A 17968-nucleotide genomic window follows, 5' to 3' on the forward strand; every position below is an offset into this window, starting at 1 on the left:
TTTTCAGACCATCAAGATGGAACCCTGACTCTGCTTCCTTGGCCTTGCACCCCTCTAACTACCTACCCTGAACCCAAAGGCAGGACAGGCTGTCCCAGTTCCCTTAAACCTACCACCTGCAGTTCTCCAATCCTCCCCACCAAGCACACCAGAGTCACCCCAATCTCAGATTGACTTTTTCAACAGCCTACTCCGTTCACCTAGGAAAACCCACAGTGGCCCCAAAGCCCACAACTTAGACCTGGAAGTAACTAGCAGTTCAGGTAAGAGGCTGGAACTTGAGCCCACACCTCAGAGCAATCGATAAATGCAGGCTGATGAGGAGATCAGGAGCAACTCAGAAAAGTCAGGGCAGTTGCTATGGAGAAACCTGACCTCGTGGGTCAAGTCTTTATCACCCACCCCCAGCAGGACCATAACAGACACCATATTTCATTGGAGAAGAAATGATGAAATGGCCTCTTCCCTGGCACTAAATCCAGGCCACTCTGCTCAGCTGGGTCCTACCCTGTCTACGGCCAGCAGTTCTTAAAAAAAATAATGCAGAGGTGCTCAGAAGATGGCTTAGCAGATTCAAGAGTTCAAAACCCAGGGCTATTATGAAGTGAGTCAATTCTAATGGCCCTGCTCTTAGAGATCCAGTGAGAAATGGACTAGCAGATGGTGCAGTGGTTTGAGAAGCAACCAAGCAAGTGAGACCACATATGTGCCATGGCAACTCTGACAGCTTCATAAGGCAAGAGGGAGAAAGAAGTGTAGAAAGATAGCATAGGGGTTAGGAGCAGCCAACCCTGATTCAATCCCCAGCATTGCAAGGCCCCCTAAGAACTGGCAGTATCAGCATTGATAGTGCCTGAGCATTACTAGGAAGAGGGTGAGTGTTTTGGTATTCCTGGGACCACTCTCAGGCCTTTACTCTGAATCTCTAGCCAGGTGTACAAAGTGGTGCCAGGACTGGCCCCAGATCTCCTGCACTGCTTAGGTAAGAGTGAGAGACAGAGGCAAAGACAGAGAGACTGAGGAGAGGGAGAGAAAGGGGAAGAGAGAGCGAGATAGAGACAGAGAGAGAGACAGAGAGAGAGAGAGAGAGAGAGAGGTGACTATTTTCAGAGTTGCAAGAACTCTTAGGAATCTCTGCACAATCCTCCCCCAGGCAGGAAGCATCATGACAGCATTACACAGAAAATAGATTGTTCATCTGCACAAAACTTCCAGAGCCCAGCCTTAGGTCTGGGTTCTGAGCATCCCAGACAAATTGAAGTGACCATCCTCCAGAGGCACCAGAGATCTCACAATCTTCATGAGTTTGACCTGCTGTGGAAGACCATTCCCAGAGCCAAACTTGTTAGGACTTGCCCCAAAGCCTGAGAAGGGTGAGCTCAGGCTCAGCCATTCACAAGCACTGAACCCATAGGAAGGAGCTATGGCCTCTCTGGGCAGATCTGTCTCTCCAGCTTCCTCAGGACAAACTCACAGATCTTATGAAGCTTGTTGCTTATGAACACTTATTGCTCTGGGGAAGAAAGTCATAAGAGCTGCAATGCATGTAGGAGCCCTGGGGTTTGAGCCCTGGGAATGAAGCATCTCCCTGAAGTACCACAGTGGGAGTGACCCCCAGAACACTGGACTAAGAGAGAGACCCTGGACCACTACCAGGGGCAGCCCCCAACCCTCAAAATGAACAAAACAAAAGCAAAATGAAAGAAAATGCTTATGGGGACAGGACTGAGCCCTAGTAAAAACATATCTTCCTGACAGGAGCAACCTTTCACTCAGGGGACAACTACTCTGAGACTTTCTGGGTTCCCAAAGACTAAATTTTTTCATCTCTGCACTACCAGCCCCAAGTACCAACCCCAGTCCTGGGCAAAGCCAGTGAACCACAGTCCCAGCTTCTGCCAACCCAATGATCACTGTGTAGATCTTGTCTGTAGGAGGAGATTTCCCCACAGAAAGGGGCTGAGCCCTCCCCAGTCCACCCACCGAGCAGCACAGGGCTGCTGTGCAGACAGGACAGACCAGAAGGCGCCAGCACGTGCAAGGTTAGAAGCCAGTGTCACCTGATTTCGGAGCAGGTTAGTTTGAGCTACGAGATGCGCCTGCAGTTTGCCTTGGCACCACTGGGGGGCGGCTTTCTCAAGCAGCGAGACAGGCTAGGGGTGGGGAGGGGAAGTCCAGGCAAAGGAGAGTGGAAGACAAGAGGGAGATGGGGGAGAGAGAAACAGAGACACAGTTGTTAAACACCAGGTCCAAACACCCCAAACGCAGTGACAGACAAGTCGGCCATCCCTCCAGCGGTCAGCTTCCCACAATAAGGAAAGGCCCAAGTAAGCTGATAGGATCGAGGGGAAGCCCAATCAGAGGGCTAGTGAGGGGGGTGAATTCCAACTGCAAAGCAAAAAGTGAGACTGGTTAGCAGGGGCAGAGTTCAGCAAGCAGTCCTACCCCACCATGGGGCTAAAGGGAGAACCCATTAGGAGACCCATTAGGGTGCAGATGTATAGACACTCTACCCCACCCACCCTCCCCACCGCATCCCCAGACTAGTTCCAGCCAGTACAGGGTCATATCAGATTCCAGTGGATCCAGTGACAGTGTTCTACTCGGAGAATACCAGGCCAGGAGGGACCATTGCAGTGAAACCCAACCCACCTGTTCCATTCTGGAAAAAAGCCTCAGAGAGGGTGGAGGGGCTGGGACCAGAGAAAGCCACCAACAGAAGAGTACAGAAGTACCCTGCCCGGTGCTCTTCAGGGGCTGCCAGGTGCTCCTCAGGAGCTTCTCTTCCCACCCTGTCTCTGGGACTTGGGGACAGGACCCAGAGTCCCAGATGTAATCCCAGTCACTCCCTCAGTCACTCCCTAAGGCCCTGCTGGAACTGGAACCGCCCAGGATGCAGCAAAGGAGGAGAGGCTCTCACCTTGGCAATTTTGGCTTCATCCTTCTTTTTGGCGGTTTGAAGGGACTCGAAATGGTGCCGCGCACTGTCGTAGTCCACCAGCTTCCGCCCTCTCTTGGCGATGCGTGACTGGTGGACAGAGAGAGGCTGGTGGGCACCCAGACTGAAGGGCCAACCCAGCAAGAGCTCCAGGGTCAGTTTGGGGGGAGCAGCTGACCAACTTTTATCAGATACTCAGAACACATGGAGACAGCTACTCTGACACTTTTGGTGGCCCCTTCTAGACAGCCCGTGCCTCCGTGGTCCTTCTTCACAGAGGAAAAGAAGTCCCCTCTAAAGGGCTCCATATGCATACCATTCAATACCATGTCAGATGAGCCTCTTTCAAAGCCCTCATTGTCCCAAAGATGTCACCTGGGTCACTATTACCAGTCTTCCTCCCTGTATCCTACAGGTCATCTTGGGGGAAGCTGAGGGAAAACAAGGGCGCCAACTTGGACCAACTTTATCCCTCAGTCACCATATGGGTTGTGACCTTTGCTTCTGGGATGCAATTACATCAGTGAAGACATTGATGCCTCCAAGCACATCCTCAGGCCCGGCAAAGGCAGGAATAGCATAATGTACAAGTTATAGATGCACCAGAAATAAGTAACAACACCAATGTCTGCTTCCCATCACCTGCACATGACCTGGCCCCGGGCACCTTAAAATACCTATGCTCAGCATCCCCTTGTCACCGACCCCTAATATAGCCAAGAAGTCACTCTATATGCGAGAAACAAACACATATACACCCTGTGGAGGCCCCTCTCACAGTGGGAGACCTAGAGTTTCTAGATCAGGAAGGGCTGGCTAGAACGGAGTAGCCCTGGAGAAAGGGTGAACAGGGAAAAAGCTGACGGCTTTCAGGACAGATATTGGGTGCCTGTGTCACCAGGCTTGGGCTATCTGTATATTCCTATCTCCTATCCCTTACCCCTGACCCTCAGATCCCCAACAGTAGCTCCCAGGCTAGACAGTGTAGGGCCAAGAGTGGAAGTGCACCTCTCACCTTGATGTCAGGAAACTGTCCCAGGTACGTGTCCATGGTCAGCAGCGCCTGGTCCACCAGTTTCTGGTGGTAATCCAGCCAAAGCAGGTCATTGTTCTGTAAGAGGCAAGAGCAGAGATTGAGTCATTGGAGTGGGATTGGCCCCATCTCCCACCTCTCACTGCCCAAGGACTCATGGTCAACCCCAGCTCCCACACTCAGTAGCTCAGTGACAGCTTCTCAGAAATGGTTTCCTTGGAATTGGAGTACAGCAGAGCACCACCAAAATTAATTGCTGAGTTCAGAGCCAGAAGTAACCCCAAAAAACCACTAAGTGTGTCCTCAAACAAATGATGTTTCCTTGTCTGTAAAATACTCCACGGTTTTTCATGGGGTGCCTATGAGGATTATAGGCTTGGAACACAGGGCTTCCTGAGCAGTGGAATGGTCCAGCATATATCTCTAAGCAGAAAGGGCTTGGGGATGAGGGTGGAATGATAGCATAGTGGGTAAGGAATTTGCCTTGCATGAAGCTGATCCATGATTGATCCCCTGTATCTTATATGGTCCCTGAGCAGAGTCAGGAGTAACCCCTGATCACAGCCAGGTGTGGCCCATAAATCAAAAAAAGGAAAATAAGGGCTGGAGAGATAGCACAGCAGTAGGGCTTTGCCTTGCGTGCAGCTGATCCAGGACTAACAGTGGTTCTAATCCTGACATCCCTTTTGGTGGTGCCCTATTCCCTACTGATCTCATAGGGGTGAGTGACTGCCAGGAGTGATTTCTGAGCACATTGCCTGGAGTAACCCCTGAGTACTTCCAGATGTGACCCCAAACCAAAAAGGAAAATAAAAAAACAGAAAGGGCTTGGGGGGCACTGATACCCCTACCCACCTCCCAACTCCTACCCCCAAACCCCACCAAGCTCACCTCCGCAATCTTGTTGGCTTCATCCCTGCCAGGCCAGTCAGGCTCATAAACCTCCTGCAGACACTCGTTCAGCTTCTTGGAAGCCTCGTGCATGGCTGCAGACAGAAGGGCCATGCTGCAGTCTGCACCCCTTCCTGCTCTGTGCCCATCACTAGGGCTGGGCAGGGCAAGCCTTCACTCGATTCCTTACCTTTGACGGAGGCCAGGTAGGTGCGCAGATCCTTCTGCAGCCGGGTCCCCTCAGTCTGCAAGAGAAAGACCCAGCTCGGTCCTTCACTGGGCCTGGAGCCCTGAGCAAGTTATTTAGCTCTAAGCCTTGGTCCTCATGGTGTCTAGTCTGGGCTGAGTGTGGCCTGTCTGGTGCCCAACATCAAGGGGCATGAATATCAGTGTAGCCTAAACCTTAGGGAAGCAGGAAATGGGAGGATCAGGTGCCCTTGATTTGGTTTAGTTTGCATGGGGGAGGGGTTGGGTCAGACCCAGCAGTGCACAGGGGATGCTCCTAGTTCTGCTCTCAGGTATTACTCCTTGCAAATTCAGGGGTGCCAAGGATTGAACCTGTAAGGCAAGTGTCTACCTTATCTATACTATCTCTAATCTCTGTCAAATACCCTTGTCCCCACTGCCAAAAGCCTATAAAGTCAAAGACCCATAGGGCATAGTGCCACTCTTCTCATTCCCTTTCATACACTCCTGAAACAGGCCCTGCCACCCAGAACCAGGCCTGCTCTATCCCTTTCCCCTTTCCACATGCCTTGTATGGCATCACTCACAAAGAGGCCAGAGCTCCAAAGATATATCTACTCCATACCACAAGCAGGGAGCACTACCAAGACCCTGCAGGGCCTCAGTGCTCTAGCCCACATTTGCTGAAGAATTATGCTGGGGTCCTAGGAAGGCACATAAACATTGCTTATCCCAGAGAGTGTTTCCATGACACAGTGTAGGGAGGGTTTCAGGCAGCATAAACATGTGCACAATTAAACACAGGGAGAGCACCATGGGGTCATGTCTGCCTTGTAGGAACGTGATGCTTAGAGTTCCATCCCTGACACCACCCCGAAGGCACTCTTGGTGATAATGCCAATGGGGATCCACAGCACCACAATGTGGGTTTGATCTCCTATGCGCAGCAAGCAGGTGTGGATGAATCCGGTGAGAGAGAATTTAGGTGTGAAACCCTGTGAGCTTCACACCAAATTGTGCATGACCACAGAACTCAAGTGTGTGAGCCCCATGACCAAATGTGTATAGCCTCCACTTGTAGCAGCAAGAAAAAGGGCCAGGAAGGAGAAAATAAAAATAAAAGTCTATTAGCAAACAGAGTGGGGTAGAGAGGAAAAAGAAACAAGAAATACATTTCAAGATTCCTCCAGACCCTGTGCACCATGGCACAGCCCTGGCGACACATAATTCTAGTGCTGGTTAGAGATCAAAGGAAGAAACAAAAGGCCATCTCTACGCATGCCAGCTCTTTGGAATTTCAAAGGGCATTAAATTCTGAATCCCATAGGCTAGGCAGTGAGGAAGGGTCAGTCCACTCTGGAGGCACCTCCCTGGACTGAACAATAAAAGACTGTTGAGCACAGAAGGGGTCCACTAGCTGAGCCGCAACACCACTGAGGTGATATGATGTCACAGAACCTTCCAGACCTGCTGCTCTTCCTGCCAAGCCTCTGTCTCACACACTCAGCCCCAGTGCCTGTCCATAGCACATTCTGAAAAAGGGGTCCCCCTGGGACGAGCCCCACTTCAGGCCGTACCAGGGTCCCTTGTATTGACTTAACAAGGCCCTGCTGTGAACAGGCATGTCAGGCACAGATACGGGGCCCCACCACGAGCTCTGTCACTCTGTGCCAGCTGCAGCTGGGCTCCCTGGTGTGTCCCTAGGCGCCCCAGCCCTCCCCCTATCCAGGCCTCCCCCAAGAATGAGTGTGTTCTCTTCCCAACAGTCCTCTCAGCACCCACACATTACTATATGAAAATAATTCTGGGGAGCTCTAGAGTGCTAGTCTGCTCCTGCCATGACACTCAGAGGAAGAATAAAACTCAGGAGTCAAGGCTAGGCACAGTAGCCTACCCTCCCTATGTGCACAGAAGCCTGAAAGAGAATCACAATCCATACCCCAAACCAGTGATGGCAGAGAAAGGAAGGGAGCATGGTCCCAAATCCCAGCCTAGTATCTCCCTCCAATCAGGAGTGCCTTGTCTCTGACATTTCTGTGGCTCAAAGCCCCCACCTCTCCTGTAGGCTTAGATGGGAAGGGCTGGCCTCTCTGTTTGAGCCCCAATATCTCCAGCAGACTCAGGCCCACTGCAGACAATGCCATGGGATCCTCACTCAGTCCCAAGGCCCCAGATGGGTTTACAGAGGACAAACCTATCCCACTTCCATAAGAGAAGCAGGTGGCAGAGATGAGTCCCGTGGTGTAAAGGCCTGGCCCCAGAATTCACACAGTTCACCTGGAGTGGAGACCTGGGTCTTTTTAAGGTGCCAGAGCTGGGTTGATAGAATTGGGGAAGGGCACTGGGGGACTAGGAAGGCATATCAGCACAGATTATAGGGCAGGGATGCTAGGTGGGTACAAAGGGCAGCAAACTGGGGTCCTGTGTGAGCTGGCAACATCACAGTGAAGTGCCTCTCAAGTAGAGGTGGAGAGGGCAAGAGATTGCTTGTATTCAGGCTCACAGGGCTTTGTCTTTACCTCATCTTCCTCAGGACCCCCAAGTCCTGAAGGTAGATAAGGCAAAGCCCTCTGCTACTCCCTAGATTCTGTTACATACTCAGAATAGGATCTCTTGCACTTTTCAAACTCTAACATCAACCCACAGCCCTCACAGACCCCCACACACCAATAAAATCCTGAACTGGCTAGGGAGGATGACTCAGTTTCATGTGAGATGACAACACAATCCCCTCATGTCCCCTTCCCTGGTCATTCCTTCCTCCCACGCCTGAGTGTGGGCAAAATCAAGGTTTAAGTAATCTCATGGCCACAACTGGGCAGCCAGTAACTCTGCCTATCTTTAGCCCTGGCTCTGAAACTAAGCCCTTGCCCAGAATCAGAGACCCAGAATTTTGAGCTTACAGGAATTGCTTACTCTCACCAACCTGACCCATTTTTATAGAAATATCCACCCTGAGGGCTGAAGTGATAGCATAGTGGTAGGGCATTTGCCTTGCATGCAGTACACTAGGGACAACCCGGTTCAATCCCCAATATCCCACATGGTCCCCATGCCTGCCAGGAGCAATTTTTGAGCACAGAACCAGGAGTAACCCCTGAGCGGAGCTGTATATAGCCCAAAAACAAACAAACAAACAAATAAACTAATATTCACCCTGAGTCTGCAAGCAGTGTTTGAAAACATACTGCAATTCCTGTTCTATAGTAGGCAATAAAGTAATGGTATTGCCCTACAACACAACTGCATGCCTTCAGAGCAGCAAAACTTCAGCAAGTCAGCTTACTGTACTCCTCGCATTTCCAGAGCCAGAACCAGAAGCAGAGACTTCAGACTTTCCATTCATGCCTCCATTTTACAGGTGAGAAAACTGAGACCTAAGGGGCAGGGGCTCACCCAGAGAACAAAGGCAGTCATATTATGGCACCTTTCCAAGCCCTGAAACACCAGGGGAATAAGCAAGGAGGTGCAGGGAGACAAGGGAACAACCAGAGGGGTGCAAAGAGACTTTTTTATTCAGTCTCACTGGCAGGTGAGGAAGAGGACAATATAGCCAACTCCTAGTATGCTTCCAACCTCTTTCCAGCATGTTACAGTATGCCCCCATCTTTTCCTAGCATGCCCCAGGCTTTTCCTCATCATGTTATCCGTGTTATACATGCATTCTCCCTCATGCCCCGAATCCATGTTAAGAGAGTTATCAGAGTTCTCTAAAGTGAGCATCCCTCCCTGAGTTCCTTTTTAGCTGCAGAGGCTTTGGTGTTTTCCAAGATCTCGGTCATGAACATGGGCATCTGGACCTGTCTAACCCTTTCCCAGCACTCTCTCTTCATGGCTACTTTTCCTGTCACATTACCCATTCTGGCCTTCATCCCTATCTGACACTCAACAGAACTGGCCTTTAAAGCTATAGTCATGACCCAGCTCTCATTCTTGTTACCTGGCTCTCCACCCCTCCTTCACAACCACAGAAGTGGCTTACTCTGACCCTGCAGAACTCTCTGAGAGAAGGCTTTCAGAAAAACCCATATGGTAGGACAGAGCAACAGGATGATCAGAAAGGTCTTCTTTATGTCTAAGCACAGCCCCCATGTTGCTGACATGATTAAGCCACCTCAGTCATTGCCTGGTCTGTAAAGGAAAGCTGTACTCAGCGTCCTTTAAGTCTTTGATAAGACTTGCAGATAAGAATGGTCTAAATCTACCAGGAATACTGGATAATTATGGATGAGTTAACCAATTCCTGAGCCTCAACTTCTTCATGCCAGTTACTGTACAGGTGGTTAGGAGGCAATCACAGTCACCTGCAGACAGCCTGCCACAAGGCCAGGTACAAATCAATGATCAAACCATGTCAAGTCAGTCTTTTCCCAGATCAGACCACACAGAAGTCACTTTCCTTAAAAGAAGCTTCTGGAGTTCCTACATGCCTCGATATTCAAGGTTCTTCATTCAAGGTTCTCCCAGGTTAATTAACACAGGTAAACGCCATTCAGAACCAAACCTCACCCTTACCCCTCACTCCTCCAATCCAGACCAGGAACAAAATATGCCCCACACTTCCTTTCATAGTCCATGCCCCATGCAAATGTGCTCAGTGCTCTCTTCCAGGAAGCCTTCCTTAATCTTCATTCACTGATCTAAGCCCTCAGGCTCCAGCAATTTAGCACCAAATGATTTCCTCCTAGTGGCCGCACATCTACTTTCACAGGTGCCCACACTCACCAGTTGCTTGTTGAAATTCTGGACACACTGTTCGAACTGCTCATCTTTTGTCTCATCTGCCTTCCCCAGTTTCTGAAGGACCTGGCAAGGAGAAGGAGAAAGGAAGAACATTACCTTGAGGCAGAGAGGCCAGGCTTGGGTGTCCCAGTCACCAGAATGCCCAACCATTGTTTTTCCACCTAACCTGGGAGGCAGCTGAGATCCCCAAAGACAGGACTGAGTTGAGAGGATCTTTTTGTTTTGTTTGTTTGGGGAGAGGGTGTCACATCCAATGGAACTCAGGGATTACTCTTGCTCTGCACTCAGGAATCACTCCTGGTGGTACTCATGGACCATATGGGATGCTGGGGGATCAAATCTGGGTCAGCCATACACAAGGCAAATAAATGCCTGATTCATAGTACTATTGTTCCAGTACTGTTTTTCGTACCTCTTTTTGTTTGTTTGTTTGTTTTCGGGCCAAACCCAGCTGTGTTCAAGGGTTACTACTGGTTCTATACTCAGGAATCACTCTGGCAGGCTCAAGGGACCATATTAGATGCTGGGATGGAACCCACATTGACCACATGAAATAGACCATCCTTTGTACTATCTTTCCAGCCCCGTGGGTCTTGAGATATCTCTGCCCTCTGTTCAGTGAACTGCAGAGAGGCAGGGTGGAGGGGCATCTTTATAGGCAACAGTGCCTGCCTGGAAGGGTCAGGCTTTAAGTTACATCCTTGGGGTTGCTCACAGCTGTTGTTTGGAATCCAGAGAACACCACCAGAGAACAGTCTGCAGTGCACAGAAGCCCAGGTATTAGGACAACAAAAGTGAGTGAGCTCTGCACTTGGTTCTGAGAACCACAACTAGAAAATATAAAATGTATGAGGGGCCTGGGCGATAGCTCAAATGGTGGAGCATATTACTAGCATGTGTGAGTTGCTTGTTACAGACGTTCCCCCCACAACAGCACCACTGGTGAGTCCTATGAAAATTATGCCAGCACCCGGCTAGGAGAGCAGCTAACCAGTAGACAAGCACAGGCACAACTGAGAGACCCAGGCGAGCCCTGTGGTCAGCGCAGGTACCAGTGCAAGATGTGTAGCAACACCACAACCACATGTGTGCAGGTCCTGGTCATGGCAAGAAAAACAAAAGGGAATGAAAAAGGTGGGAGAGGCCATGAGATAGGCCCCTACACTACAGTACACACCAGCTCTAAGTACCCAGGGCCCAGGCCAGCATCCACTGGAGCCTCTTGAGGAGCAGAATGTGGGGGTGGGGGGGATTCAGACCTGGATCCATCCCAGAGCAGGGAGACCCCTGGGGCTGCCCAGTGCAGACAGCAGGGGTGGCTTACAGCAATAGTAAGGAGGCCAGAGAAAAAGGGGTGGTTTACAGCAACAGTAGGGAACAAGAGAAAGGAGAATTTCTATACCCTCCTGAGAACCAGAGAATGGTTGAGTGCTGAGGGCAGGTGGGCAGCTGAAGGCAGCGTTGGTTCCAGTTAGGATAGTTTGGACTGGAAGAACTATGAACAGCAGGACACCCAGGGTTCACCACAGGAAAGGGGAGGAAAGCAAAACAAAATCACCTCTAGCCAGAAAAGCCAAGTGTCTCACTCTCCACAGCTCCCTACTCCCCTCACCAGACCCATACAGTTGGTCCCATGCAGGTGGGATGAAGCTGGAAGATGCCTATCTGGCCTGTCAGCACCATCAGTGGGGCAGACTGCTCAGCAAGCATCCTCTACTGGAAATCCCCCTTGATCCCTCTACCCCCAGACAGTGAGGACATGGGCACCAAGTGGAAAAGGACTTGTAAGGTGGTAAAGGGACCACTGAGGTGGGGCTCCCACAGAGCAGGAATAGAAGGAGAATCCCATCCCACCTCTCCCTCCCTGGGGTGCATTCACCAAGGACCTCCAGCTCTAGTCACGCTGTCAGAGCTCCAAAGCCCAGGTCACATCCAGAGACCTACCCACTACCAAGTCCTGAGCCACCAGGGACATCTTCAGGCTTCAGCGGAGATAACAGTGCAGGAAAGATTTTTCCAGGCACTGAGAAGATCCTTGATAAAAGGTTCTCTTCTCTTCTCCCTCCCTCCACTCTCCCCGTTTTCATTCCCCCTTTCTAAGTTTCTACTTAGGGCTCAAGGTTGGTTATAAATCAGGTATCTAGTCCACACGTGGATGTGAAGCTGGGGATCATTGATATTTGAAGAAAACAAAAATATACCTATGAGTTGCATATGGACCATCCCCACTGAAGACCTGAGCTGGGAAGAGATTGGGGTAACTGGGGAGACTGGGGTCCTCCTGTTGAGGAGTGCCAATGGGGGCGGTGTCTTCCATCTAGACCTGTTTAAGTGAAATGCTTCAAATAAATACACTTACTATTCAAGTATTAAGACCTATGCAAAAAAAAAATTTTTTTGGCCACACCCAATGATACTCAGGGGTTATTCCTTGCTCTGCACTCAGAAATTGCTCCTAACTCAAGGGACCATATGTCCGTCCTGGGTCAGCTGCACACAAAGCAAACTCCCTACCACTAAGCTACCACTCTGGCCTCCATTTTTATTTATTTATTTTTTTTAACTTTCTAATAAGAATAAACCCATGCTTGCTTAAAAATTTAAAATTGATTCTCCTAAGATTCCTTGACACAGCCAGGGGTGACGGGCTTAATACACATGCCAGGGCCTGGTTGATGATATCCTAAGACTAGGCAGAAGTCACCTCCATACACATATCACATGGAGACATTCAGTGCAAACATAACCTTACTCAGCAAGGTATAACACCTCCAGGAAGCTGCCCTGACCTCTCCCTCCCCATACTTTTTATACCATATAAGGCTTGGCACCCACCCCTGACTGCTGGACCTATGACCCCAGCACTGAACTTCCTGAAATCCAGTCTCTAGCTCTCCTGTGTCCCCAAGTCCATCACAGGACAGATACATATCTGACGGGCAGCTTGAGGGCAAAGACAGGCCCCTGACCAAAACCTCCCATTCCTCTTCTGCCAACCAGAGTCTAATATGGCAGGGATTCAGAAGTTCACACTAGTCACAGCCACTGCACTTTCTTCAAATCGACATGGATGCTCATCTGAGGGTAATCCAGGCCCCTGCCCATTCTGATAGGTCCCAGTCCTGCAGATGCTGTATGAAGATTAGTCCAGCCCTTGAGGCTGGGCCAGCACCTCTCTGTGCTCTGGTAAGTGCACAGTTAAACTCATCTCACTCTCCTGGACTGCAGACACGGGTAGAAACTATCTGGGGTCCTGTCCTCAAGGAGGGAGGCAAACTGGGCCCTTCTACTTCCAGTCTAGATCTGGATAAAACGCGGTGCAGTAAAATCCTGCTGGCTCCTATTTCATAGCTCCCATAGCTGGGGCTCAGCTACATTTACACCTGCATTGTTTCCATTTGTACAGGCAAAGGGCCAAAGCCTGCTCTCTTCAAATCTAAACTCTAGTGTGCTAGAGCACGTATGTGTACAGTTCCTGCTACACACATGAACATCTGCACACAAAGTGTATACAGGCACACGTATGTACTTACATATGCATACAAACATGCATTTGTGCACATTTATACACACACAGACTTCCACTCCTGAGAAGGAGACTGTGGTTAGGTCTTGGGCCTTGGGGACATAAGCACTAACTCCTGGATTATGATCACAAGTCGACCATTGAGGACTGCCAGGGGAGCCTACGGTGGAGGAAGGATGCTCTGCAGAGCTCAGAGAGTAGCGCTGGAACTAAAGTTGAGGTGGGTAAGGAGAGGGCCTCAGAGGCAGTGGGGCAAGTCCAGAGTTATGTGTTGGGATGGACTGTGGGAGCCAGATATTCCTGCATTCCCCTTATTACCATGTGTCTTTTGGTAAGAAATGAAGGGGCACCTCTCTGATACAGAGACCCAGGACTGGAGCAGTCTCTGGTGCCACTCAAGGAAGCCAAATATCAGTGGGCAAGGCAACCTTGCCTGGAGCAGTCTCTGGTGCCACTCAAGGAAGCCAAATACCAGTGGGTAAGGCAACCCTGCCATGGCCATTTCACTTCCTCTCCCCACTTCCTCACTCAGAGACAGGGTGAAGTGGCCCAGTCAGAAGAATGGGCCAGGGTGGGGCTGGCAGGATTCTGCTGCAAACAGCCACAGCTTTGCCCCTCTGAGCAGTGAACCAAGCTGAGCCCTTCCCCAGCCAGGGTGAAGCTCCAGGAGATGCACAGGTACCCACTGATGCAATGGAAACCTTCAGAAGCCTGGGAGCTGGAGTGTGGCTGGGGTGTTCCAGTCTCTACATTTGCTGGAGCCTTTCTTTCAGCCCAAAGCACCAAAAGAGGCAGAGAGGGTCCCACTCCCACAGTTATGGGGGAATCCCACCAAGTCTTCCCCACTTCTCCTACAGTCTTGCAGCCTGGCCCAGCAAACCTACAAACCCATGTGCACAACTCAACTCCACATCAGCACCAGAGCTCAGAGCTCCCTCCCCAGAGCTCTTGCTTGCAGAAAGGTTGGGAATGGCTGGGAATCACAAACACCACTGAGTATTCCTCCCTCTGTGCATAGACATAGGTGAGCATAGACAAATCAAGACACACAATCCAAGGGCCATAGTCAGGAGCTAGCCCAGAGCTACTCCCATGCTCTCAGGGTAGAGGGGGGTGCCTCCCACACAGGGCACTCTATGAAACCCTGGGGCCAGACCACCTGATGCCCAGGGTGAGAGCTGTTCCCAGCTCTGCTTACACTGAGCCCTAAGCTCTGGGTGGGTCCCCCTGTAGGCTCTACAGCCTCTATCCTTCATCCTATCTATATCTACACCCTCCACTCCCTCCTGCATTGTGGGAAATCACCACATACCCATGGACAGCATGGTGCAGAAAAAAAATAAGAAGTTCTTTCTTTCTTTCTCTCTCTCTCTCTCTCTCTCTCTCTCTCTCTCTCTCTCTCTCTCTCTCTCTCTCTCTCTCTCACACACACACACACATACACACACACACACACACACACACACACACACACACACACACACACGGTCCCCTTCAGGCACCTCCACTTCTCCAGCAGACTTCACCTTCCTCATCTTCTCCAGCATGGGGCTGACCACCATCTCAGCAGCTCAGTGCTGGCAGCAGTGAGGGCTGGGCAGGAGGCTGGGTGTCACCTCTTCGCCTCAGTGCACTGTGGTAGGGGCCCAGGACAGGATGCACATCCTCATACGCCCACAAAGATGCTCTCTGACAGGCAAGCCAGACAGGCAGGCAGGCGGAAGCCAGTTACCTAGCACACATGAATCCTGTTCTGAGGACACCCCAAGAGGTAAAAAATGAAGAGAGGTCCTGGGCATGGGGCTAAAGGTCCCCTGGTAGCTGGAGTAGGGCCCTCCCCTGGCAGACAGGCCAAACTGGCACTCTGTGTTTTTCTCTGAAACCTCAATTCCCTACCCTGGGGTTGTCCCTCTCTCTGTTCACCCCTGGCCAACTCCATCTCCGGCCTCTCCCTTACTTCCAGACCAGTCAGGCTAGAGAGTAGTGGCTTCAGCCTCCAGCTAACTCAGCTTCTCCTGCATGATGGGCTCAGTCACTAGCATGACCTGTCCCCAGTCCCTACAGGAACCTGGGAAACAGGTAAGCAAGGATTTAGCAGCTCTTAGCAAGAGTGAGGGCTGAACAGGAAGGAGGGGTGATAAGTAAGCTCCCGAATGCCCCTACTTAGGACAATGCATATTCACCTTGCAGCTTCTCATTTTAAATACAAATCCCACTGCTTGAGCAAGAGTACAAAGTGTAAAGTTTGCTTTGCCTGAGGCAGACCAGGATTTAATCTCCACACAAGGCCCCCCTGAGCATCACCAGGAAAGATCCCTGAGCACAGTGCCAAGAGTAAGAGCACCACTGGATTTGCCCACCACCACTACCAAAAAAAATTAAAATTACCGTAAAACCCTAAAGGAACTAAATGGACAGAACCACTTCCCATACAGACGTCATCCAATGCACCAGTTGTTACTACGTGCCTATATTAGCATGGCTTGCTGTGTTTGTTTTGTTTAGGGTTGTTGTTGTTGTTGTTGTTGTTGTTGCTATTACTGCTGCTGTTTCCATAGAGCCAGCCCCAGCAATGGTAAGGGGAAGTCAGGCCACTAATACATTCACTTGCTTTGCCTCTTTATCCATACAGGTTGGTTTTGTTTGTATGTCAGCCAAACCATCAGAATAGCAAGCTCTAGGTCTCATGACCCTTTGCTCCCAAATACTTTACCCCTAAAAAAGTCAGGGTTATTTCCTAAAAACAAGCATGCTCTTTAAAGCCCCCAGAATGCAACCAGCATGTCCAATCAATATGCTTCATACTTATTTGTTACTAATATTTAACATACAGTACCTACTTACATATCTTGAGTTTTCCCCCAAATGGCCCTTATGTCTAAGTTATTTCTTTTTTTTTTTAGTTTTTGAGCCACACCCTGTGACGCTCAGGGGTTACTCCTGGTTATGCGCTCAGAAGTCACTCCTGGCTTGGGGGACCATATGGGACGGGGGATCGAATGGCGGTTCCTCCAAGGCTAACGCAGGTAAGGCAGGCACCTTACCTCCAACGCCACTGCCTGGCCCCTTAACATTGCTTTTTAATGGTCGTGTCTTAACTTTTTAATTACAAAAATTTCCAAATATATGTATATTTATAGATATGATCATATATATTATATATACTATAAATTTAATTATATTTATAAATATGAATATAATATAGATATATTTAATATGTATTTCAGATTTTATTTAGTCTTTCATGGTACTGGCTTAAATTTTGGTTTTGCTTTAATTTCTGGGGTCATACTTAGCGGTGCTCATGGCTTACTCCTGGGACTGTGTTGGATTAACCGGTTTTCACCTTAAATAAAGATGGCTTCTCTTTACATATCAAAAACTCACCTGGGTGGGAAGAACTTCTAGACAGGCTCTTCACCTTAACCTATTCTTCACCCATGGGAGTGCTTCTATCTTCCCAATAAATACTGCAGTCCCAGCTAGCTTTGTATTGTTTGTATTGTTTCCTGTGACGACCCTACTCTCAACCTGCTTTCCCTCTCCTGACAGGATTGTAGTGTGTGTAATTATTCACAAGACTGTGTTCAGAAATCACTCCTATCAGGATTCAGGGGATTTTATATGGTGTTAGGAATGAAGCTGGGATCATCCACCTGAAAAAAGTGCCCCTCTCTCTCTCAGTCTGGGCCCTTGACTTTTAAGAATATGTCATTCCTTGGAGAACATCTTTTTCCACAGGTGCTGTTGATTATTTGTAATCACACACAAAAGAAACACTGGATAACCCAATGCCCCTCCCATCGAGTCCCACATGATACCCTCTTAGAAAGTAGAGTATTGCCTCTTGCTTAAGCAGTTTGCCCACCCAGATCTCTACTGGAAAGTTAAATTTTCTCTTGAAAATTCATTAACCATTAAAGATAATTCTGGTTAACATATGAATGGGGGTCAACTACTGGCACCCCATGCCTTAACCCCCACCAATAATTTGCTTTGGGGCTCACAGGCCAGCTTCATCGAAGTTACCAGGTAGTCAGTTATAAATAGAATTTCAGATGCCACCCAGACCTGCTAATTTCCGCTTTGCATTTTAATACATCCCTTCGGGTTCTGTGTGCACAATAAAACTGAGAGTCCCTCTATCTTTGCTAAATCAACTGTTACCTGGGCTTCTGTAGACCCTGAATTGCCTGGCACCCTGTGAATAAGACCTTTCCTCGCAGGGTCACCACAGAGTACAGGAGTGGGGGCTTCACTATGAACTCAGATCTCCATTTTGCCTTCTGTGTGTTACTACCTGTTAGTCCTTTCTACAACCTGTTTTATTCATAAATCTGCTGGCATCTCTAATGTAATGTGAAATTTGTATTTGAGGTGCAAACTATCTCAAGTTTCACCAATGAAAGCCTCTGTATACAGTCCCATTTGTCTTTTAACTCCTCTGACTATGTAAGACACTGGGTACTCTACATGTATTTTCTGTCCCTCCATAGAAACATAATTTCACTTCACTGTTGTGTTCAAGCAACCCTGGTTTAGATTTCAGACTGTGTGCCACAAAATAGTAATTGGGGCTACACCCCAAGGTGCCAATGTTGAGGATCAAGACTGAGGTTGAGGATTAGCATCACATTCAAGGCTAGGGGCT

At 49.4% G+C, this 17968-nt stretch overlaps 1 protein-coding gene across 6 annotated transcripts in view; it reads right to left on the bottom strand.

The window, feature by feature from the left end:
- The window catches only part of BIN1 (bridging integrator 1), a 56518-nt gene that overhangs the window by 16452 nt on the left and 22098 nt on the right, over positions 1-17968 (bottom strand). For 3 of the 6 annotated variants that reach the window (XM_049773117.1, XM_049773116.1, XM_049773114.1), the window contains exons 2-7: positions 9774-9854; positions 5053-5107; positions 4863-4957; positions 3954-4049; positions 2921-3028; positions 2061-2153 (exon numbers count right to left, since the gene is read on the bottom strand). In XM_049773117.1, coding sequence (XP_049629074.1) covers positions 2061-2153; positions 2921-3028; positions 3954-4049; positions 4863-4957; positions 5053-5107; positions 9774-9854 — 528 coding nt within the window. The remainder of the gene's footprint in view (positions 1-2060; positions 2154-2920; positions 3029-3953; positions 4050-4862; positions 4958-5052; positions 5108-9773; positions 9855-17968) is intronic. The other 3 variants (XM_049773119.1, XM_049773118.1, XM_049773115.1) reach the window with 1 other exon arrangement.

This window comes from Suncus etruscus, chromosome 5, assembly GCF_024139225.1.
Source record: "Suncus etruscus isolate mSunEtr1 chromosome 5, mSunEtr1.pri.cur, whole genome shotgun sequence".
Lineage (NCBI taxonomy): Eukaryota > Metazoa > Chordata > Mammalia > Eulipotyphla > Soricidae > Suncus > Suncus etruscus.